General features: G+C 44.2%; 2 protein-coding genes across 4 annotated transcripts in view; one reads left to right on the top strand and one right to left on the bottom strand.

Moving 5' to 3' along the window:
- The first annotated feature begins 65 nt into the window (after positions 1-65).
- On the top strand, positions 66-9,038 carry LOC111148623 (zinc finger C2HC-type containing 1C). Of its 2 annotated transcripts, XM_022505352.1 has the most exons (4): positions 66-228; positions 900-1,005; positions 1,100-2,444; positions 8,374-9,038. In XM_022505352.1, exons 3-4 carry the CDS (start codon positions 1,119-1,121, stop codon positions 8,635-8,637), a joined length of 1,590 nt encoding a protein of 529 aa, XP_022361060.1. In that variant the 5' UTR covers positions 66-228; positions 900-1,005; positions 1,100-1,118; the 3' UTR covers positions 8,638-9,038. The 2 variants fall into 2 exon arrangements, with proteins under 2 accessions (XP_022361060.1, XP_022361059.1); XM_022505351.1 differs by lacking the exon at positions 66-228 and having other exon boundaries at positions 934-2,444; positions 8,374-8,923.
- A 2,127-nt stretch (positions 9,039-11,165) lies between these two features.
- LOC111148523 (NIMA related kinase 9) overlaps positions 11,166-22,736 on the bottom strand; it is a 36,632-nt gene continuing 25,061 nt past the window's right edge. For both annotated transcript variants that reach the window (XM_022505148.1, XM_022505149.1), the window contains exons 17-22: positions 22,539-22,709; positions 21,705-21,764; positions 19,171-19,373; positions 17,951-18,112; positions 16,303-16,512; positions 11,166-14,199 (exon numbers count right to left, since the gene is read on the bottom strand). In XM_022505148.1, coding sequence (XP_022360856.1) covers positions 14,077-14,199; positions 16,303-16,512; positions 17,951-18,112; positions 19,171-19,373; positions 21,705-21,764; positions 22,539-22,709 — 929 coding nt within the window. In that variant the 3' untranslated portion in view covers positions 11,166-14,076. The remainder of the gene's footprint in view (positions 14,200-16,302; positions 16,513-17,950; positions 18,113-19,170; positions 19,374-21,704; positions 21,765-22,538; positions 22,710-22,736) is intronic.

The raw sequence follows: 22,736 nt of genomic DNA, 5'->3' as shown, positions 1-22,736 counted from the left end.
CGCGGGCGCCTCCGGACCGCGTGCGGCCTGCGCCTGCGCGCGCTTCACGGGCGGCGTTCGCGGCTGGTGAAGGGGCTGGGCGCGCACGCGCTGCGTCTCTAGGCAACGAGAAAAACAGAGGCCCTCAGAGAGCGCCTGCGCGGCGAGTGGTTGGCATGGGGTTGGTCTGGTCTGGAAAGCTAAGTGCTGGGGTTTTCCCTGAGCAGGAACGGTCCTCCAGAGCCTCAGGTACGCGGAAGGGGAGGGCAGACATGGGGTCAGCACCTCGACCTCCCCAGGGCCCCATGGATAGAAGAGCGAGGGCTTGTTCTCAAAGCGGAGTCCCCAGTGGGGGCGCCCCGGCTGACCCTTTAGGACGGTGCGTGACTTCAGCGTTCCGGATCTAAAAGCTGCGGCGGCCAGGCCAGGTGGCCTCCACGTCTCAGCTTACAGACCTTTCGTAGTCCGCGCCGCGGGGACTTGTCGGGGGAGGGTTTGACATCAGGCACCTGCTGCCGGCCTGGGCAACCTCTGGTTCTTTGGAGTCAGGCACGCTTCCAGCAGGAGGGACGCTGGAGAGCTCTTTGTGCCAGGCCCTGACCTCTGGGCCGCAGTGTGCTCACCTGTGAAACAATAGAGCTGGACTCAGAGTCCTAAGGTCCCTAAATGCCAGTCATGTAACTCCGAGCGGAACTTCAGTTTACCGGTGAAGAAACGAGACAGCAATGGAAAGTTGCTTGTCCTGTGTCACAGGCCTAAAACCTGATTTTCGATCCAGTAGCTCTTCCCAGTAAATCTTCCCCCCAACTAGGGAGTGTCCTGTGTATGGCAGGAGCATCACTGTGAATGGCAGAGGCTGGTACTGGATTAAAGCTAGGTGGCAGGAACACCCGTGTCACATTCGTTTTTCTATCCTCCAGGACCTAATAAGCACCCACAGGAAATAATGAGCATTCACCAAATGCTTATTGAAGGAAAGCTCTGTCAGACCCAGCACTTCTGTCCCTAAAAAGTTCAAGAGAATAGGTAGGTAGGACACATGGAGAAACACTTTTACTTTAGCAGCGGGGAGGAACCTCAGACAAATTCCTCACATATATCTGGCTTAAATCTCCCCTAGGCTTCAGTCCAGTCCCTGAATGGCTGGCCTCCAGTTGGCACCATCTCTGCCTGTGGGCGTTATGCTTCCATATAATAAGACAGAAGCTCCAGGGCTTCTCTCCACTAAGCAAGAGCCCTGTGAAAAAGGTGACTCTTCTCAGCGGTCCTCCATCGGGCACCCGAGGAACAATTTCCAGCAGAAACTTTTGAGCAACAAAGAGTTGACACTGGATAATATCTACACTCACTCCAAATGGAACACCTGCACGAAAGTCCGGAACTGCTCCTATCCCCACTGTGTTGGAATCAGCCAGCAAGATTTAAGAAGCAATCCCCAGGGCCAAGCAAAGGGTTTATTTTACTCATCAAGTCCTCAGTCCCGGTATCCCAAAACAGATAATCAGGAATTCATCTCCTTCACAAAGAAGCGAGTTGGGGTAGACCGGGCATACCCACTGAAACCCGTGTTCCATAGGAAGTCTCATAGTACTGGGGAGGCTGGCATTGATGGGGACCAGAATGCTTCTCCAAGACCCCCTGAGCCAAGAGAGTTTCCGTACAGCAGCTTTGGTTCAAGGAACTGGGTGCATTCATCTGTGGTTCGTGCTGTTGCTGCCACACAGGAGGAGAGGGCCATGCCAAACCCCAACAGAACTGAATGGGTGCGGATCCAAAGACTAGAAGCTGTAGGGGAGAGCTTACAGGAGGAAATCCGAAGAAAAGAGACCCTCCTAAGGGAAAAGCTGAAGAAGACAGAGGAGGAACTCAGAAGGATCCAGAAAGAAAAGGAACAGGCTAAGGAAAATGAAAAAAGAGAGCTACAGAGAATGACACTCCCCAGGAGGAGCGTTAAAGGTAATAGCAGCACCGCATACAGACCTGCCTTCTCCCCAGAATTCGGGTCTGAGGAGGTCTTCAGTAGAGCCAAGGGAGAGGATGAAATCTGGGGACGGTCTCAAGAAAATTCTAGTCCATTTCAGCTCTCTGACTATGGAATACAGAAACTCAAAAGGGAAAGACTGGTGGCTAGCAATAACAAAATCCGAGACCTAGTCTCAGAGCCATCAAAAGAGTGTTCTCAGTCTTCAGAAGGGCTTGGCAGTGCTTGGCAGGGGTCCGCCAGCAATCCGAGTTTGTCTAGGGCCCCAGACTCCTCGCTTCCCAGCTGTTCCACTGAAGAGCCCGAACTTGGCGAATGTAGCCACTGCGGACGCAAGTTTCTCTTGCTCAGGCTGGAGAGACACTCCAACGTCTGCAGCAGGATGCAGGGTTCCAAGAGGAAAGTGTTTGACTCCTCCAGGGCCCGGGCCAAGGGCACAGAACTAGAGCAGTACTTGAACTGGAAGGGATCGGCCTCAGTCAAGGTAACAAGGCCAGGGCCTTATGGATTTGACTTTGAGTGGGGATCATTGTAAAGGGATGTCATAGCAGTTTTCTTTAGAAAAAATTCATGTGTCATACAGGGAGAAAGTGAGAATTAACATTTATTGATTACTACTGTGTGCCAGTCACTGTGATGGGAGCTTTTCGTTAAGATCCTCACCAGAATCCTGTGAAAGGTTTCGTTGTCTCTTATTTTATCAATTCAAAAGTCAAGTCTCAGAGAGTTTAACTTGCTTGAGATCACAAACAGCTTTAAATGGCAGAGCTGGGGCGCCTGAGTGGCTTAGTCGTTAAGCGTCTGCCTTTGGCTCAGGTCATGATCCTGGGGTCCTGGGATCCGGCTCCTTGCTCGGCGGGAAGCCTGCTTCTTCCTCTCCCACTCCCCTTGCTTGTGTTCCCTCTCTCGCTGTGTCTCTCTCTGTCAAATAAATATATAAAATCTTTAAAAAATAATAATAAATGGCCGAGTCAGCACATATGGGGTGCCTGGGTGGCTCAGTCCGTGAAGTGTTAGTTAAGCATCAACTCTTCATTTTGGCTCAGGTCATGATCTTAGGGTCCTGGAATCAAGCCCCCCAAGCCCCACTTTGGGCTCCCGCATCTGGCCCCAGCTCCGCATCAGGCTCTGTGCTCAGTGGGGAGTTTGAGGGTTCTCTCTTTCCCTCTGCCCCTCTCCCTGGTTGTGCACACACTCTCTAAAATAAGTAAATAAATCTTTAAAAAATAAATAAATAAATGGCGGAGTCAGCATATAAATTTGGGTCAGAATGACTGCAAAATCTAGACTTAAAAAATATATGTCCTATTGATTATGAAAGTTAATAAATGTTTAGAAAATTTAAAAGATTTGAAAAATATATAGAGAAAAATGATGCAGCACTTCACGCCCGGAAGAGAGTTCCTTGCTCTTTGTAATATACTCTGCCACCTTCCACGATTAGGATTTGTTACAACTCCTATAATGGTCTCTACTTTCTCAAGATTAGCTCAGTTTTGATATACTTCTTAGTAAATACATGAAACACAATTAAGTTTTCAATCCTTTCTCTCCCCATCTGGAGTCTAAACACCTTAAAGGTGAAGGAGTTTATTTTTGGTTAACATTCCCGCTGCAGAAAAACTGGGTTGTAAAAAGACTGTGAGACACTTGCCTGGTAAGTTTAGGGGTATTTTACAGGTGTTATTTGGACAGTTAGATCTGTGTCTCACGAATAAATCTACCACTCTGTCGATGTTATGCCCCTTGGTCTGTAAATGAGTGTTTCTCAAGGTGGGGCATGCTGGCAACCATTTTTTATTTTAATAGTTTTAGTGTGTATTAGAAAAATATAACAACATATGAAGCCTGTGGTTTCTAGGAATCATGAACGTAAAGAAAAACATTAAGTAACTTATGGTAAGGGGGATAAAGTGAAAGTGGTATGCAGATGACCAAAGTTTGGGAAAGCCTAGACCACGTGATCTCAAAGCCCCAACCAGCTGTAATTTTCTAACAAAATATGACAGCATATTCTGTTTTCAGTTCTTTCCAACCCTCCCTGTGCTGCATTAGCACCTCTTACCTGCTAAGCACTTTACAGTTTATGGGCAGGCATACTTGCTGGGGCCTTTAAAAAACTCAAATTTTTGTAGCAGCTGTTAGGAGAAGTCAATTGCAGTTATAGTATAACTTCAGTATAGTTTGGAAGATTGCCACAAAAAGTCCCTCTGTGTTCAGAGATAATCTACCTGAAGTCCAGTTTCCAATAAGAATTCAACATTTTGCTCTTGCAGAGAATGATAGGATCACCAGTTCCTGTTCTTTCCTGTCTTCTTTCCGGACAACCCAATAATCTACTGGGGTCTTCTCTGTCCCACTATAGGGGCAGTTTCTGGCAGATGCCTGAAAAGAATCTTGTGTTTCTTAAATTCCTAAATACAGTAGCAGTGAAGCAAAATAATTGGATTTCTGAGATCAGACACTCCAGCTTTGTGGAAACTAGTTTTGTGGTGGGGCGGGGATATGATGCATCGAGGATACCGAAGCAGAAAGGATCTGGATTGAGATGCACTAACATCCCTTGGAATGTTCTTAGTCTTATTCCAAAGCTTTGTGCCTTTGGAAGCTGAATGTCTCCCTGTTATTCCTCTACTGTACTCACAAGAACAAGTGACTTTCCTTGTATCCTTTAATTTTCACAGAACTTCCAGCAGACTCGTAGCTCTGGTCTCTCCACTGGACCTTAAGTATTTGAGCACAGGAACCACATCTTTGTGCTTTGTGAAAAATAAGTGTTAATTGAATTAAAATTTCAATATCATGAATATGATGAATTAATAGTTAATTTAATACGATGAACTATCATATATACTTGAGGAACTTTCCCCAATTCTTTTTTTTTAAATGATTTTATTTATTTATTTGATAGAAGACACAGCGAGAGAGGGAACACAAGCAGGGGGAGTGGGAGATCGAGAAGCAGGGGGAGTGGGAGATCGAGAAGCAGGCTTCCCGCTGAGCAGGGAGCCTGACGTGGGACTCTATCCCAAGACCCTGGGATTATGACCTGAGCTGAAGGCAGATGCTTAACAACTGAGCCACCCAGGTGCTCCTCCCCAATTCTTTTAAAAGTTCCTGGATACTATTTCTAACACAGATTCTCTTGCCTTCTTGTCTGTTTCAGTAAGGCTCTCTCCTGAAGGATCCTTTTCCTTTGTTAATATCTCTTCCTGTCATTCATCACTAATAATATCAGATCACCAAATAGCCACTTGTCTCCTTTTTTCGTCTTTTTAAAATTAATTTTATATTAATTTAAATATTTGAATACATTTTAAAAATCATGTGCTAAGTGATCTCTAAGGCAACAAGCAGGATCCTGCCTTACCCTTCTTCATCTTAATGGCCCCCGGTGGCAGCCTTCAGTTCCTGATAGATGACTCTTCTGGTATGCATTTCCATATTTCTCAACAATGTGCCTATTTTCTTGATTAATCAGTTTTGCACACTATCTTTTGACTTCCTCCTGTGAATGCTGCGGGTTAAGCTTTCACATCTCCTCTCCTTTTTACTTTTCTTCTTCCCTTCTCCTTCCATCATGGTGGAATCACAATTTTGGGTTAAACCAGTAGTCAGCTTTTACATTATAATAACCATGTAAATTTTGTTTACTGACGAGTGTATAAATTCTGCCTCTGCCCACATGAACCTGGAATTAATAGCTGACTCATGTTTTCATTTGCTTGGGTTTCCTTCGTACCTGTCTCTAATTTTTTTTTTCCTAAATGATCCAGCTGATGTCAGACACCTGTTAGTGTTTTTGTAAATGCTCAAACACCTAATCCGTCAGTTTTTTTTTTTTTTCCTTATTCTGGAAACTTCCCTCCCACCACTCTTTTTCCTCCTGCACCAGTCTGGACTGGTTATTCTCTAGGCCTGGTGCAAACCTGTTGTTTTGGGACTTCTTTTTGCTCCTCCTCTGTGTTGGGTCCTGTTTCCAGCCTCTTATGTCCTTTTTCTTGCTTTACTCCTTGCTTTGCTGAAGCTTTCAAGAAACATGCATGGGCGATATATATATATACATATATATACATATATATGTATATATATATATATAGTACAGATATGTCTCAGAATAAATTATATACATATATATATACATATATATATATACATATATATATATAGTACAGATATGTCTCAGAATGAATTAAAATATCCGTACAATAGCCTTATATTTGATAGATGATTTGACTAGGTACAGAATTCTAGGTAGAAAATGATTTTCTTTTAGAACTTTTAAGGCATTTTCCCTTTTAGCATCCAATGTTACCGTTGAGAAATCTATGCCATATTGCTTCCTGCTCCACTATATGAAACCTCTTCTGGTGTTTCTCTTTTTCTGAAAGCCTACAGGATTCTCTCTTCTGAAATTCTACAATGATTGTGTTGGCTACTTGGTAGATAATTTCAATTTCAAGAGCAGTGACCTTAATTCTAGGAATGCTTATTGTATTACTTATTTAATAATATCTTCTGTGTGATTTTTCTATTCTTTTTGGAACTCCTTTTGGTCAGGTGTTGGACTTTCTAGATTGGTTTACTAATTTCCTAATCTTTCCTACTTTCCATCTGGATCTTTTTTCCCATTCTGAGCAATTTTCTTGATATTTTACATTTTTATTTTTATTTTTATTTTTATTTTTATTTTTTTTTTAAGATTTTATTTATTTATTTGACAGAGAGAGATCACAAGTAGAGGGAGAGGGAAGAGGCAGAGAGAGAGAGAGAGGGAAGCAGGATCTCTGCCGAGCAGAGAACCCGATGCGGGACTCGATCCCAGGACCCTGAGATCATGACCTGAGCTGAAGGCAGCGGCTTAACCCACTGAGCCACCCAGGCGCCCACCTATTTTTATTTTTAGCTATCACCATTTTTTAAAGCGATCTTTAAAAAAAAGGATTTTACTTATTTGACAGAGAGAGAGATCACAAGTAGGCAGAGAGGCAGGCAGAGAGAGAGGGGGAAGCAGGCCCCCTGCTGAGCAGAGAGCCTGATGTGGGGCTCGATCCCAGGACCCTGAGACCATGACCTGAGCCGAAGGCAGAGGCTTAAGCTACTGAGCCACCCAGGTGCCCTAAATGGTCTTTTTTAAAATAAAGATTTTTATGTATTTATTTGAGAGAGAAAGAGCGAGAGCAAGTGATCAGGGGGAGGAGCAGAGGGAGAGAAATGAGCATACTCCGCACTGAGTGCAGAGCCCAACCCGGGGTTCAATCCCATGACCCCGAGATCATGACCTGAGCTGAAATTAAGAGTCGGATGCTCAACTGACTGAGCCACCCAGGCACCTCTTAGCTATCACAGTTTTTATTTATAATAGTTCTTTCTGGTTCTCTGGCTTTAAGTTTTCTTTTACCTCCCTCATTCTTGTTTCCTGAGAGTGAGTGAGAGAATACATGTACCTGTTTTGGTTTCTCTCGTTAGAACTTTATTCAAATATCTGGTTATCCCAGGCAGTCCATTCCTATTTAAGCTTAAGTGGGGCTTGTTTTCGTTGTTGTTATTGTTTTAAGGTAGTACTTTTTTTTTTTTTTAAGATTTTATTTATTTTTGTGAGAGAGGGAGGGAGGGAGGGAGGGAGGAGGGGCAGAGAGAGAAGCCCATTCCCCTCTGAGTGGAGAGCCTGATGTGGGACTGATCTGAGGACCTGGGACCTGATCAGGACCTGATCTGAGCCCAAGGCAGACGCTTAACCGACTGAGCCACTCAGGCGCCCTGAAGTGGGGCTTGTTGACTGGAGGCCTTCATATTAGGGTTATCAAACAGTGAGCCTTTTCACTGGAGTCACTCAGGGTCGGCATCTAAAGGCTTTTCTCTTGACTGCTTGGTGCACGCAGAGAACTCCTGTCTCCTATGAGGGTGCCAACGTGTTTGATATCCTGGGAGCTGTATGGGGGAAGGAGGCCGACAGTGCCATAATTCATCACATATACCTGCACTTAATCCCAATTTTCAGCCTCAGTATTACCCTGTTCTCTACTATGCCTGGACTTCCCGAGTCTGAAACCTGTCTGGTTCGGTTTCTCCAGAGGACAAACCCCTGTTCTCCCGTGAGAGTGCTCAAAGTGACCGACACTTGGGTGTGCAAGATGGGAGAGGGGCCCAGGCACCCAGTTTATTCCCGGCCCTGTACCTCTCCCTCTCCACTGCCTTTGCAATGAGCACCCAGCCTCTCAGTGCTATCCCCCGTGGCAGGCCCTTAGCTCAAGTGCCTCCACTCTGGCAAGTCAGCTCTGTTGCTCCTTTCCTGTTCTCTCTGATCTGATGGATAAACACCCTGTACATTTCCTTACTGTCATTCCGATGAAGACTGGGAAGGGGATGTGGTAAACGGCAAGTTGAATGACCCGTCTTCCTCCCCCTTACAGGCTGAACCTCCTCGGAAGAGCAACTGGAGACAGAAGCACGAGTCCTTCATCCGTACGCTCCGTCAGGCCCGAGAGGTCCAGCAGGTAATTGCCAAAGGTGGAAACCCCGCAGACTTGCCTCCCATCCTGCCTGCAGAAAATCCAGATTATATTCAGTGTCCTCACTGCAGCCGCCACTTTGCTCCCAAGGTGGCCGAGCGGCACATTCCCAAGTGTAAGACCATTAAGAACCGGCCTCCACCTCCAAGGAAGCATTACGGTTGAGCAGACGGCAGTGGGAGCCGCAGAAGGCTCTGCTCTCGTCAGCAGTTAGTGGGAGTAGAACAGTTTGATGCAAAACAGAACTAAAACTTCCACATCTCTCAGATCTGCCTGCACAGCTTACATCAGTGAGGGGAGCCCCATCGCTAAGCAGCAGGAGGCTAAAGGAAACCTCAGCTTCCCACGAAATTACCACCTCAGGCTGGTGCGCCTTGTTACTGGCCTGGGAACGGATGGACAAAGACTCTCAATGTAGCGAGCGGCCCACAGTAAAGTTCTCTTCTCGCGAGGCGGGTGTGTGGTTTGTGCTGAGTGCCTGCGTCCGCTGTGCCTTCCTGCCCCTGCCTCTGCGCGTGTGCCTGTGGTTCCTGTTAACTCTTCTTGCTCCTGCAGGAGAATTCTAAAAGAATCTCAAGCTGCTACATGAGATTGAGCTGGTGTCAGAGGATCATGATCCCCCCGGTGGCAGCGCTTACAAAAGATAGTATGATTTTGCTGTAAGGCAAATGGAAAATTATCCTTGACCTCCGCGATGCGTGGTCCTGGCCGAAAGCCAATACGAGTTTGTAAAGATAGAGTGCCAGTATATCCTAAACCCTCCTCGTGGCGTACTGTGCCATAAAGGGAACCTCATCTTTCTGTGCCTTGCGTGGTAGGGCTGGGAGAGAGCATCCCGTATGCCCCAGGAGTTGCTCTTTGCTAATGGACTACATATGTCCAAAAAAAAAAAAAGGAAGGAAGGAACTTCAGTTTCAGCTCTTGCTGGCATTCTGCTTTGAGATCAGGTTGGGTATATGGCTTTTTAAACGCAGCAGCAATGTCTAGCATCAAAGCAAGCTGGGACATTGCCAAGTCACCTGTCCCTGCCCATTTTACCACAGCGAACTTGTCTTTTAGAAAGTAAACTCTGAGGAAAAAGATACTGGATCTTTTTAAAGTTTTTCTGTGCAGCATTGTGCGTACTGCACGTAGTCTTCACAATTAGACCTTCTTTCAGTGGGTTTTGGGGATTTAAAATTAAATGATAAAATAAGTCCTAGATAGGTCAGATGGGAGAAGTGATAAGGTAATGTCTGTCAGGGGTAGTATCAGTTCAGACAGGATGAAGATAGAACAGATCTGAAATAACAGGATTATTGTACTGAGAGCAACACTCAAATTGTTAGTTTAAAATACTGCAGAAAAAACACCCAACCTGACAGGGGCCCAGGTGACTAAGCAGACAGTAAAACCATAATCTGCTAACAACAAAGGACCTGTTGCTACAGCTTTTCCTCTGCAGCTTCTGCTGAACGGCTGGGCTAACAGATCAAACCAATAAGGACCCCAGCCTGAAAAAAATGTACATACTTAGAAAACACAACATAATGAATTACTTTATGCTTCTAAATTTTTGCGAAGAAAAAGAGGGATCCCAGAGCGGGGCCTTCGGCTGGCCATTTGACGAAACCTCACACACAGACTGGATATTTAACCCAATAGATACATTCCCCAGGCAAGTCTAGTGAAGTACAGACGAAGCTTCACACTTGATGGTAAAGGCAGGCGGCGAGAACGAGATGCTGCCAAAGCCGCACAGTGGTAGCCTCGGGACTGCTTTGTCCTACGGACTTGACATACATCTGACATTCAGAATCTGGGCTACGGAGAATCTCTTGAAAAGCTGGAAGTTCTGGAAATACCGGGCCAGCAACCCTGCAGAGCTCCTTCAGACGGGCTGACCACACCAATCACCAAACCCCCCTGGCCAGCTGCACCTAGTCACCTTTCCGGCCTGGCCCCACGGGCACTCAGGTTTGGGATCCCTGGATGATGGGATTAAGTTCGCAGATCAGGGCCCTCTGGGGAGAACAAATGTATGTGTGGGGAGTGCCTGCTACAGACACGGGAAGCAGTTACTCGTTCTTCTATTGCTGGAGAAGTGATGCAATAGTTCCTCAGTGTTCCCTCCAATCTCAGCATGCACAGGCCTTGATTAGGTTAGGGCGATCTATTAATCTTTTAAATTTAGCTTGATCTGCTCTTTGGGAAGAGCTGTCCTTCCTGGACAGCAGAGGATGACAGTGGGTAAGGCTGCTTGGTCTTGTCCATGGGTGATGCGTCTTTATCCAAGAAGCTTCAGTACAAGCAAATGTTATACATTTTAAAGTTTAAAAGGTTAAGCAATGGGGAAAATATCTCATGGTGAAACTCATGTCATATGAAAGTATATGCAGACGTGCTGAAATAGTACTTCTTAACAACAGTGTATTTAAGACTGCATGGTACCTTTTGGCCAACATTTGCTTTTGGCCATTATTTTATCATTCTTCACAACCACAAAGGAGGAAGCAGAGATGTGATATAGTGTTTTTCTCTCTCATGTTCCTGATTCTGTGAGGTTTGGTGACCAGCATGTTTATTTCCGTAGTTAATCGCTGAAGTTATAAATGATTTTTGGCTTTGTGGCAGGAAGGAACATGTTTTGTGGTCCTGACTACAGCCCAGTCTGCAGGACACTAATGAGTAATACTTCTTTGGAGGCCCAGGGATACTCATTTGAAAGAATTTATTTATAATACATCCTTGCTCCAGAGTTGTTCTTTCTGTTATGAATGTTTCCAAATATATGGCAAGTCAAATGAAATGTGAGTTTGAGGCTGCTTTTAACTTTAAACTTCAGTGAAATGCTCAGCCAAGAGAAGGGGTAACTTGGCTGTGCTATGCCAGGGAGACCAAAGAGTGTTCACCCTCTCAGAGGGAAAACAGTTTTGTAAACATAGACACACATAATCACTAGAAAAAGCCCACTGTGACTGAGGAGGTTAGTACAAGAAGTGCTCTTTCCTCTTCCAGTGGCTCATTTTTTCCCCTCCCTCTGCATTTTAAGCACTGTATTTGACAAGTTTGGGGGAAAAAAGTTGTAGCAGCAGAGATGATTCTGTTAGCAAGAAAAAGAAACTGGAAAAGAAGCAAAGATTATGTGTGCAAATGTGCCTTGTGTTGTTTCTGTTACAAGGTCTTTTATTTATTTAGAGAAAGACTCACTGAATCAAAGATTCACGAAGGCCTCGTATCTGGGTGTTTCATCCCCAGTGACTAAGGTCCATGCGCAGGCATAGCACTGATTGAGAGTTTAAATGTTTATTTAAAACAGAAATGCCAAACCACTCCACCCTCAACCTTTCAAACATCTGGCTAACAATGAGCTAGTTCTTCAGCAACAATGTCAGAGCGGAGGAGTAACTCAGGTTATACGGTAACTCAAAAGCAATACTACTGGGAAACTGAAAACACCTCGTGCTGCAGAAAGAAGCAAAGCAGGACAAACTTCAAGAGAATTAGCTACAGAAAACCATTCAAAGGCATCTCTGCTGCCTAACCTTTCAGTTTTTATCTAATGCATGGCCGCCACCTTTGAACTGGTTTCTGTTTGCATAGCTGTTTGGTGGGAGAAGTCATGTGGCTGTCCCAGGCACAATTGGGAAAGTGCAAATTGTCTCTAAGGCACAGAACTCAGATTCTCAGCCAGATCAACAGCAAACGAGACTTCCTGAGGGAACATGTTGGAGAAAATGAGCAGTGTTCCCCTGCTAGGGAACGGCTCCCTCTGGAACAAGAGCAGGGCTCTTCCCTCTCTTCCATGCTCACTTCCATCCCCGTCTCAGCAACGTGCCCCTGTTCCTCAGTTTCACAGCAGAAGCAATACTCAGGATTAACACCCAAACTGAGCCTGCCTCTCAGGCCTGCTGAGATGGTGAGTATGAGGGATACAGGAACGTGAAAAGCCAGTCAGTCCTTAAAAAAAAATCAAAGGTGCATTTACATGATGAACCAAAACCCACTGTTGGGGTTCACAGCAAACCCCGAAGTCCCCAGAACTTGTAACTTTAATCTGGGGTTGGCCCCTTCCCTTACTTTAAGAAAAGGCTTTAGTGATTACGTTAGTACCATTGTACTAGGCTTCCCAGAATTGAGAAAACAATGGGAACATCAAACCAAAGAAGATCCCATTGAACAGAGTTGCCCGTCCCCAGCCATGGGGTGTTCCCCAAGCATCAGCCTTTATCCCATCAGTTTTAGGGAAATGGCAAAATTTCCATTGCACAGGTCCTTCCAAAATACCGAAGAGATATCAAACATTCATTTTTTGGTTTGGGGAAAATGAAACAAAAATTAATTTAGCGGTTTCTAAGGAGGGAGGATGGGAGGCTCATCAAGGCAAGTCCTATGACCCAAAATACTAAAGGAACATTTTGGAAGCCTAGGTGAAAACACAAAGCTCACATCCTTCAGTGAAAACCATCAAGAGCTTTGAGGACACTCTCTCTTTGGGAAAGCTAGCTTGCTTCTTGACTCTAAGGACAGAACGACTAGGGGATTAGAACGGAGCTCTCAGCCAAATTCCTTTCGCTTGGCAGCTTCCGCCTGTTCTCTTAGGCTTCAGGGACTACCAGGTTTCCGTCTGGCTTTGGGCCACTCAAGTAGGAAAGATGATACAGATTCACTGATATGGCTTCATAAAACACCAAAAAGAGACTAATACTGACTAGACATACAGAAAGGGAGTGGGATAAGACCTGAAGAGCCACGAAGGCAGAGGCACTCTAGTCCTTCCTAAAGATACCAAGTAGAGGCAGCTAACGGAGGACCTCTCTCCCTCATGGTTTTCTCTAAGGCCATTCCTGTTGCCCCACTGACTCAATTTTCTAAGAGGTACCTTCCAGAATCAGGGAATCCTACCTGCATCGGCCACAGACGGCAACCCCAGCTGTGTGACGAGGAAGGACCCTAACCTTCTTTCTCTCTTCGTCACTGAAGACATTTTAATCGACCCTCAGAGGAAAAGCAATCTAAGCCCACTTTTCCTCTTAAAGCATTTAGCTGCGCTAAGTAACTGAACTTTCTGAAAACAAGCCCGAGATTGACTCCAGCAAACATATTTTCCCAGACTCAGGGCTCCGGAGAGGGCTTGACCACTTCACCACCCTCCAGATGAGCCTGTGTGGGCCCCACCTGGTTCCAGCCCACTCGAGTTTCACACTTTTCCCTCCTCCACCCAGAGGTGCAATGCCTGGTGCTGAACTCCCAAGGCAGCTTCCAAGTACTGGTGAAATGATAAATGGGATATAAGCTGCTACCAGCAAAATTAAGGTGAGCATTGTGTCTCCTCTTCGAAGGTGGGATCACCAGATGAGGTACAGAGCTGCTGTTGCTATGGCAGCCACTGAGGACAAAGCCAGGGCCATGGGGCCCCTCCATTCTCCAAAACAAAACCACTCCTAGATCCTATCTAATCGGCAATGCCACTCTCCAAGTGTACGCGGAAAGTGCTTCAGAGCCTCCGCCTTGCACTCCTTGTCTGCAAGTGAACAAAGCCAGGAAAGCGCGCTCTGCATTCAGTGAGTGTGCTGTGAAGTTCTTTGGATCCCAGTTTCCTGGAGGCCATACAGGCTCAGGAGACTAGAGGCTGGGTCGACAGGAGTCTGTTCCCAGAAGGCACCAGGAATCTGAATCTAAGTCAGGCTTTGGATCCATTTCCATCTCTTCCTTTGCGGTCTGAGTTCCTTTGGAATGCATCCCCACCTGTCCAAACAAAACATAGTCCCACATCAACGATACTGCCACCAGTCACAGCGGTTCAGGACTAGGTTTTCAACACTGACCTCTAAGGATCTGTACCCATGGTTGTGTGACAAGCTCCTGATACTACCTTAGATAATACTTTAGTAACACTACTTTAAATAAAGTCCACACTTTTACACCTGCTGCAGGTAGGATGACCAACTGCTTGCCCAGGACTGTAGGATGTTCTGGAATGTAGAACTCTCAATTTTATTTTATTCTACTTATTTTATTAATTATATTTTTGAAATATTTATTTATTTGAGAGAGAGAGAGAGAGATCACAAGCAGGGGGGAAGGATAGAGGGAGGAGCAGATTCCCCACTGAGCAGGGAATCCGATGTGGGACTCATGACCTGAGTCGAAGGCAGACGTTTAATCAAATGAGGCACCCAGATGCCCTAGATCTCTCAACTTGAAAACCGAGACAGCCCTAAGCCAAACAATCCTCCTGTGTGCTACAGCTGCCAATCACCCCATGCTTACCTCAAGTGAGTGTATTACTTTACAAAGTACTTTCACAGACATGATTTCATTTAATTCTCAAAACAGCCATACCAGGCAGATGGTATTATTTTCCTCTTTTAGGCGAGAAACCAGGACTCATGGAAACCACGTAATTCTTCCAGACACATAAAACTAGGAAATGGCAAAGCCCAGGGTTGCACCTTATTTCCCTTCCTGGTTCACTCTAAATAGAGCAATACCTGGCTTTTTAAAAACAATACACATGGAGCTCCTGGGTGGCTCATTCGGTTAAGCATGAGATTCTTCATTTTGGCTTGGGTCACAGGATGGAGCATAGCATCCACGGGCTCTGCGCTCAGCAAGGGGTCTGCTTGAGATTCTCCCTCTGCCCCTCTCCCCTTTGCTTGTGCTCTCTCTCTCTAAAACAACAATGTAAACGGCAACACCTGGGAAATATTTTTACAAAAAAATATTTAACTTAAATCTAATCAAGCCTTAAGTTTAACTTCCAGTTTATAGAAATGACAGGGTGACAAAAGAACAAGTTAGATAATGTCCCAAAAAAACAGAGGACAAATCCAGAATGTGGCTCATTTTGTTAAGCAATCGAACCTGCTTCTTCAACTCGTCAGTGCCATGAAAATTTAAAGGAAAAAAAAAAAGGTGACAGTAGTACAGGGAAGTATTCTAGATAAAAAGAAACAAGAGACATAACAATGTAGTAGAGGGACCTTGAATGGATTCTGATCTCATAAAAAGAGTTATAGGGGCACCTGGGTGGCTCAGTGGGTTAAAGCCTCTGCTTTTGGCTCAGGTCATGGTCTCAGGGTCCTGGGATCGAGCCCCACATCGGGCTCTCTGCTCAGCAGGGGGCCTGCTTCCTCCTCTCTCTCTGCCTGCCTCTCTGCCCACTGGTGACCTCTGTGTATCAAACAAATGGAATCTTTAAAAACAAAAACAAAAACAAAACAGTTACAAAGGACAATTTTATGGGCAAACTGGGAAAACTCTACTATCAGCTGGGCACTGGATGAAAGCTGAGGTAATATTAGCATAAACTGTGTTATGTGTGATAATACTATGGTGCTTATCTGGGAGAATGAACGTATTTTGGGGTGTGTGTTAGAAAGTATTTAGGGGGCCTGTGTCATGACTTTTATATTTTATCTGAAAATGGTCCACCTAAATACTCACACACACACACACACACACACATACCCCCATATAATTTAAATACAGATATATATCCCCACATATTTTAAACACACATGCACACATTTAAAACAAACAACATGTTAACAACGGTTGAACTTCGATGGTGGATATGAGTGTTCACTGAACTGCAATGATTTGTTTTTCATAATAAAAACTGAAAGAAAAAATAGGGTAACAAAAAGCAACAGAAGTCAGGTGATGACAGTGATATAACCCAGGCACCCGAACAAGGCCCAGGGCTGCTGGGATTAATTACAGAAGTTACCTCATCGAAAGATAGGACTTGCAAAGGAGTAGGTCTATGTTAGTGTCTGCTGGTGTTTTGTTTCTGTGATTCTTCAAACAGAATTAGAAATTGAATTATTCTTTGAATGCTCTCACCTGCTGCCCTCCTTCTAATGTCTTGTTCAGCTTCTGTAGTTGGGTGAAAATCTGGAGGTTTTCTTGCTGTAGCTTCTGTTGCTCAGCCAGACACTTTAACACCAGCCCCTGCAATCTCTCAACCTCCCCCTGCAGAGAGCTGCAGGCACAGGTAGGAGGTAATGGTGCTGCCTTCCCAGCACACGTCGCTGCAGGATTCAGCTGAGGCGGCTAAGGAGAGGAGGAAGAGGTCATAGGCAGTTCTGCCTGGATGCCACAGCTCCCCAACCTCATCATCCCCTAAATGCTAGCAGATTTTACTTTTTTTTTTTTTTTAAAGATTTTATTTATTTATTTGACAGACAGAGATCACAAGTAGGCAGAGAGGCAGGCAGAGAGAGAGGAGGAAGCAGGCTCCCTGCTGAGCAGAGAGCCCGATGTGGGGCTCAATCCCAGGACCCTGGGATCATGACCTGAGCCGAAGGCAGAGGCTTTAACCCACTGAGCCACCCAGGCGCCCCAGATTTTACTTTTAAAGTAACAAGATAAACCATACAGACACACAAAGTAAATGCAACAGGAGCAAAAAGCGCTGGGATTACAACAGCACCTGGTTCTAAAAGAACAGGGCAGAAGAACGCTCAGTGCCTCAGGCTCTGTTATGCTAAGGTAAAAGAACATTCGTCTGTTTTGGAGAATTTCACAAAATTTAAAGTGCACTGATCTCCCATTGAAAATGCTGAAGTGGGGGAGGCCTGCTTTGGTTTGGAATGAGTCTTTCTGATCACAGTGAGAATACTGTGATCCAAAGGGTCAATATCCATAAAATGTAGTGGACCACACTTTAGGAGACAGCGGAGAGGTATTCGGTAAACAGGACTGCCAAAATAATTCAAGAACGCTAACTGACAGATGAATTAAACACTCACTTGGAAGTTTCAAAGGTTTTGTTACAACTTTTCTAGTCTGGATTTCTCCCCTTCTACTGTACTTTGTTTACAGGAAGGGTCAGCAAATGATAGCCCGTGGGCCAAATCCGGCCTACCAATTTGTTTCTGTAAATGAAGTTTTACTGAAACACAATCGTGCTCATTCATTATGTATTATCTATGGCTGCTTTTGTGCTGCAGCGTCAGAGCTGAGAAGCTGCAGCAGAGACTGGATGGTCCATAAAGCCTTTAATAATTACTCTGTGGCCCTTTATAGAAAAAGCTTGATGACCCCTGCGGTTTGCCTTTGACTGAGGCATTTACCACAATTTGATTTCTACCAAGGTTAGGCACACATGTGTAGCTCCCTCACTGGACTACAAGCATTATTTCTTACTCATATTCAGAGCCTCCCACCCACACTAGCATTGTTAAAAAAAAAACAAACAAACTAGATTTGAATTATGTAACCTTAATTTTGGTACTTGAGGCAGAGAGAAAGAAAGACAGTCCTCTGTGTGGAAAGCTGTTAGCCCATCAGGAATGTGAAAGGGTCAATACTTTTTTCCAAGGCAAACTCAGTTAAGCCTAGGGCTTTAAGCACTACCGAACAGACCGTCTAATGAGTGGATACAGGGCAGTGGGAGACTGAGGAAGCCAGAGGAGATGATGAGGCCAGGAGAAGTGGGGAGAGCTCTCTGCCTACTTAGTTGTGACTCAGAGGCAAAAAGCTCAGTTACCCAGGCGCCTGCTGGGGGCTTGTGTCCCGAAGGCGCTTCAGACGCCACTTTGAGTCCTTGTAGCTCTTCATAGGGCAGGGTATCTTTCTCAGATTCTGAAAAAGCTGCACTTAGGGGAGATGGGCTGTCAGGCATGGGGATGAATTCTGCATTTTCCAGCTCCTATGTATAAGAGAGAGAATCTCATCAGTTCTGTTTGAGCCGTTTATTTTCTTTCTCCCCCATTCCCATTTTGCTACAGTTTCCCCTCTGTTGTGACATCAGCACCCTCTAGTGGGAGCATAACAGTTGTGGGTTCGAACACAGCTCACCGCACCTGTCAAGAGCAGGCCATGCCTTCCTCAGATGAGTAACAGTGCTTCGAATTCAAACTCAAATTCAAGAACGCAGTTTGGAGTTTGTGACACATCTCCCTGACACACTTACTCTACACGGCCTATTCAGTGAGTTGGGGAGCTGGAAGGTGATGACAGGCCACTGGCCAGGCTGCTCAAGGCTGAGGCTGAAACCTGAGAAGAGTTGTGCTGCTTCCTCCATTCCTACCCCTAACTGTCTATCGATCTTAGCTGTCTTGTAAGGGCAGCTTTAAATCTCTCTCTCTTTTTTTTTTTTTTTTTTTGGTAAAAATTTAAAATTTCATAAAGTACAAATGCTCACTGTAGAAAATGAGAAAAGTACAGACAGGAAAAAGGACCAGCAGACATCCTTTTACGCATTATATATTTTCCAAGAGAATGGGGTCCCACTGCAAAGGTATTCCATCTTTTTCTGACCAGCCATATATTGTAACCAACTTTCCATCCAAATAAATATACTCAAACATTTTATTGTCTGCCCTTTAGCTCTCATAACCCATCTCTCTACTGTAAAACATCCTGACGACCCCAAATCTCACTTCTACAAATCATAGTACAAAATCTCTAAGCTTAATCTTTGCATACATGCATTACAAAAACTGCCTTCAAGGAAGGTTTTCTTAATTAACTTACATTCATGTCAAGTACTACAGATATGAGAACATTTTGTGTGTCTCCTTGTCAGGAAGAAAAAAAAGGATTAGAGATTTGGTAACTTTGTTCTAGGTGGAAATCAGACGACTCGATGCCTGCTGTAGAACGCCTGAATAGGGCATGGAACACAGAGAGATGCTGACAGATCCTTTCAAGTTGTTGCAAAGGGCCTGATGTTTTGTTGAAGATAACCTCTGCCAAAGGAATTACCTTTCGAAGCCAGCCAGGGCAGGAGCTGCTGGCCCCACTACTGATCCCCATGGCCTCCGTGGGACTGACTAAACCTTCCATTCCTCGGTCTGCTTCCATTGTTCCTCGGAAGCCTCCACTCGGATCGGGAGTTTCAGATTCCTGCTGACTGTCCTCCTCTTCTCCCCCACCGCCGCCGCCTCCTGGGCTAGAGCTCTGAACCACTAACAGATACACAGCACAGAAAGAGAGAACCTTGCTATGCAGCAAGAAAGATTTACAATCTTACAGCCCTGGTGACCCCCGGAGAGCTTCCTAGAGTCACATGAAGTAACAGCAGCAATTTAAGGTCAGATATCTGGGACTAAATTTTTAGCTTTTACACAAGGTATTATCAGTATCTTCAAAATGGTAATCCACTTCTACATCCCAAAGTTACTTATGTCTATGTTCATAGCAGATTATCAAATCTGAAAGCATTACTGAACAGTTGCCCCAGCCCTAGCTCACTCAGTCCACCACCCAGGCTTTAATACATAATCCAGACTCCGGCATTTCCACCGCGGCTCATCAAGGTTTCACAGAAATACAAAGCTCTTTCACATTTCAGCCAAACGCCTCTTAAAACTGCCAGATAAACTTTCTGGAGAAGTCTTTAACATTCAATTCATAAAGTTCTTTGATAACTACTTGTAAGAATTTTTAAAATATGGCTGGTTCTTTCATATCATGCCGCATATTCCAAGTTACTGTCATGAAATGAAGACTAGCTGATGTGTTGTCAGAAAATGAAACAAAATATGGGCCAAATATATATATATGTGTGTGTGTTGTGTGTGTGTGTATATATATATGTATATATAAAAAAAATATGGGCCAAAGATATACATATTTAAGAAAGTTGTTACCAAAGCTAAAAAAATAATTGCCCGGTATATGCTCAAGTTGAACGTAAAGGACTGCTCCTGATCCCCAGCTCTAGTGGCTCACAGACTAACTGCCACACTGATCCTTGTTTTGTTTTAAATGGCTTTTAAAAATCTGGTTACATTGAAATATACATAAGACTACTTTTAACACATGTGTAAGTTTTGCTACCTAACAAAATAAAAACATGAATCTAGCACTAGAAGAACTAGAATTGTACTTTCCAATATGGTAGTCACAAGCCATATACGGCAATTTAAATTTAAATAAAATAAAAAGTTCAGTTCCTTCAGTAGCTACTTTTCAAGGGTTGGACAGCACACAGAATATTTCCACTGCTGCAGGAAGATTTATCGGACAGTGCAGAACTAAAATATTACCTGTATCGCATCTGCCTTGTGAATGCCTTCCTTCTCTGGCCTCCTACCTAGACCTAACTACTGATTTAATTCTGTACTTATCATTTCTTTAAAAAAAAAAAAAAAGGCCATCACGTATTTATGTATCCTTAAGCAATTAATTTGGGTTGTTTTTGAACTTTATATAAAAAGGTACACAATCTGCTGCAAGTTGCTTTTGACATTTCACATTCTGGAACTATTTGTAGGTGTTCACGTCTACTCTTCTATAAGATTGCACTGGACGACTGGAACATACTCAACCAACAGATATATATTGAGCCTTCACCATTTGCCAGGCACTCTTCGAGGCAATGTGGATAAAACTGATGAATAAAAAAGACAAAAATCCCTGCCCTTATGGAGTTTACATTTTCTAGCCAATGGATATATGCTTTTAATCTTTATTTTCCCATTAAATACTGTTCCACCAAAACAAAGCTATGAAAGAATAGTTGCATTTAGCAAAAAAAGGTATCATCGGAGACAGATACTAACATGCACAGATAAATGCTGAGCAAGAGATTACTAAAGGAAACTAATAAAAGGTATGATATATATGTGTGTAAGTAGAATACAAGTCCAGATCAGACACGCAACTCTCTTTTTCGAGAATTAATCTGCTTTTATTCTGGGTCTTTATCTGCTTTGATTCTACAAACTATCAGAATCCCAGGTTCTGAGATACCAAAGAGTCAAAGGTATTTTAGAGCAAATGGAAAACCAAAATGGAACATAAATTTAGTTTTCTGGCGTAGTCCCAAATAATAGAGAACCATGCAGAAAGCAGCCAAAGGAAAACTATCAGAGAGTTTTGGGCTGCCACACTGGAAGTTTAGCCAACTTTTAATTCTGAGCGCCTGTTTTGAAGGACTATTTCTATAGACTGGAATAACCCCATGTATATGGTAGCAGTAAGGACCAGATGGAACCCACAGCCCCTAGCATGGTAAGGAAAGGAACAATACATAAGCCACATTACAGTACTGGGCAAGCCACTTCATTACTTCCATATGCCTGTTTGGCAAAGATGTACTCTCCCTCTGACCGCAATGTAATAAAAGTCGTAACTTATTGTGAAATCCACCAAAATATGATCCTCTCTCCTGATCACCATATTTCTCATTTCCCAAAGATACTTCCTATTTCCCTTTTTTGGAGACTACATGGAATCCAACCCAAAGACCCACAGTGCAGAAAAAGCGCTGGTGCCCAGACATTGCTACTTACCAGTTCTGATCGATAAGCCGCTGCTGTTGGACCGGATGGTCTTAGAATTCAATACTTTCTCTGAGGAAAAATATTCAGTAGGTAAGCACTGTAAAGAGCTAGAGGCATGAATAGTGAGAAGACCAGAATAGGGAGTTCATCTGCAAGATAAGAGCTATCCCTCACGCCAGGTAACTTTATGATTACTTATTTTTCTAGATATTAAAGTGCCACTAGCTACTCTAACTATATTCACTATGTAGAACAGCAATTCTCCACTTTAACTGTTCTCTGGAATTACTTGAGAAGCTTTAAATAGGAACAACACCTAGGTCCCACCCCAGAGATTCTGATTTAATTGGTCAGGGCAGTGGATTTCTGAAAGCTCCTTGGGTCATTCTAATGTGCAGCCAAGGCTGTGAACCACTGATCTGAAAGAATGGACTTGGAGACCCTCACGCAGGCTTTAATCTTTTAGTCCGTAACAGAGTCATCTTTATGCAGGAGAGAGTTATGATTTCATTTCTTTTTAAAGGTATCCCGCATGTTTCTCACAACAGTATGAACACAGACAAACAATTAATTGGTGGACAACTAGAGATAACAATTCTATAGCAAAGGAGGCAGAGCCCAAAGTTATCATGTTAAAAAATGGTCAGAAGGTGGCAAACAACAAAGCTCAGGCAGCGACAGTGTTCTGTCCCACCACCAGGTATGCTGTCACTGTTGTAAGACTTAAAGGAATAGCCTCTTTTCTTCAGGACAGTTCTGTTTCTAAGGATGTGACCACGAGAATCTTAGGTGTGAGTCTACCCTCTGCCAAATCCACCCCAACCCTCACTATGAAACCCTTACCAACGATGAGAATGGTGTGCCAGCCATGGCAAGAAAGGTCTGGGACGTGATGCAGAGATCCAAAAATAGGCCGAGGCCATGAGGTGCAGATATCAGAGCCATGTGGTCTTTCCGTGGGGGTCATTGCCAGGCGACCATTACCACCATTGCCCCAGGCAAAAATGTGATTATCTAGGGGAAAAAAAAAAAATCAAACAG

This window comes from Enhydra lutris, unplaced genomic scaffold (genome assembly GCF_002288905.1).
Source record: "Enhydra lutris kenyoni isolate GAN:26980312 unplaced genomic scaffold, ASM228890v2 scaffoldscaffold20, whole genome shotgun sequence".
NCBI classification, from domain to species: domain Eukaryota; kingdom Metazoa; phylum Chordata; class Mammalia; order Carnivora; family Mustelidae; genus Enhydra; species Enhydra lutris.
The sequence above is the reverse complement of the archived record's forward strand: the minus strand, read 5'-3'. Positions and strand labels throughout refer to the sequence as shown.

Bases quoted from the DNA above. Each gene is read 5' to 3' on its own strand.
- LOC111148623 (XM_022505352.1), top strand. From the start codon at position 1,119: ATGGCTGGCCTCCAGTTGGCACCATCTCTGCCTGTGGGCGTTATGCTT. The intron at 2,445-8,373 runs GTAACAAGGCCA...TCCCCCTTACAG, and splicing joins AGGGATCGGCCTCAGTCAAG to GCTGAACCTCCTCGGAAGAG.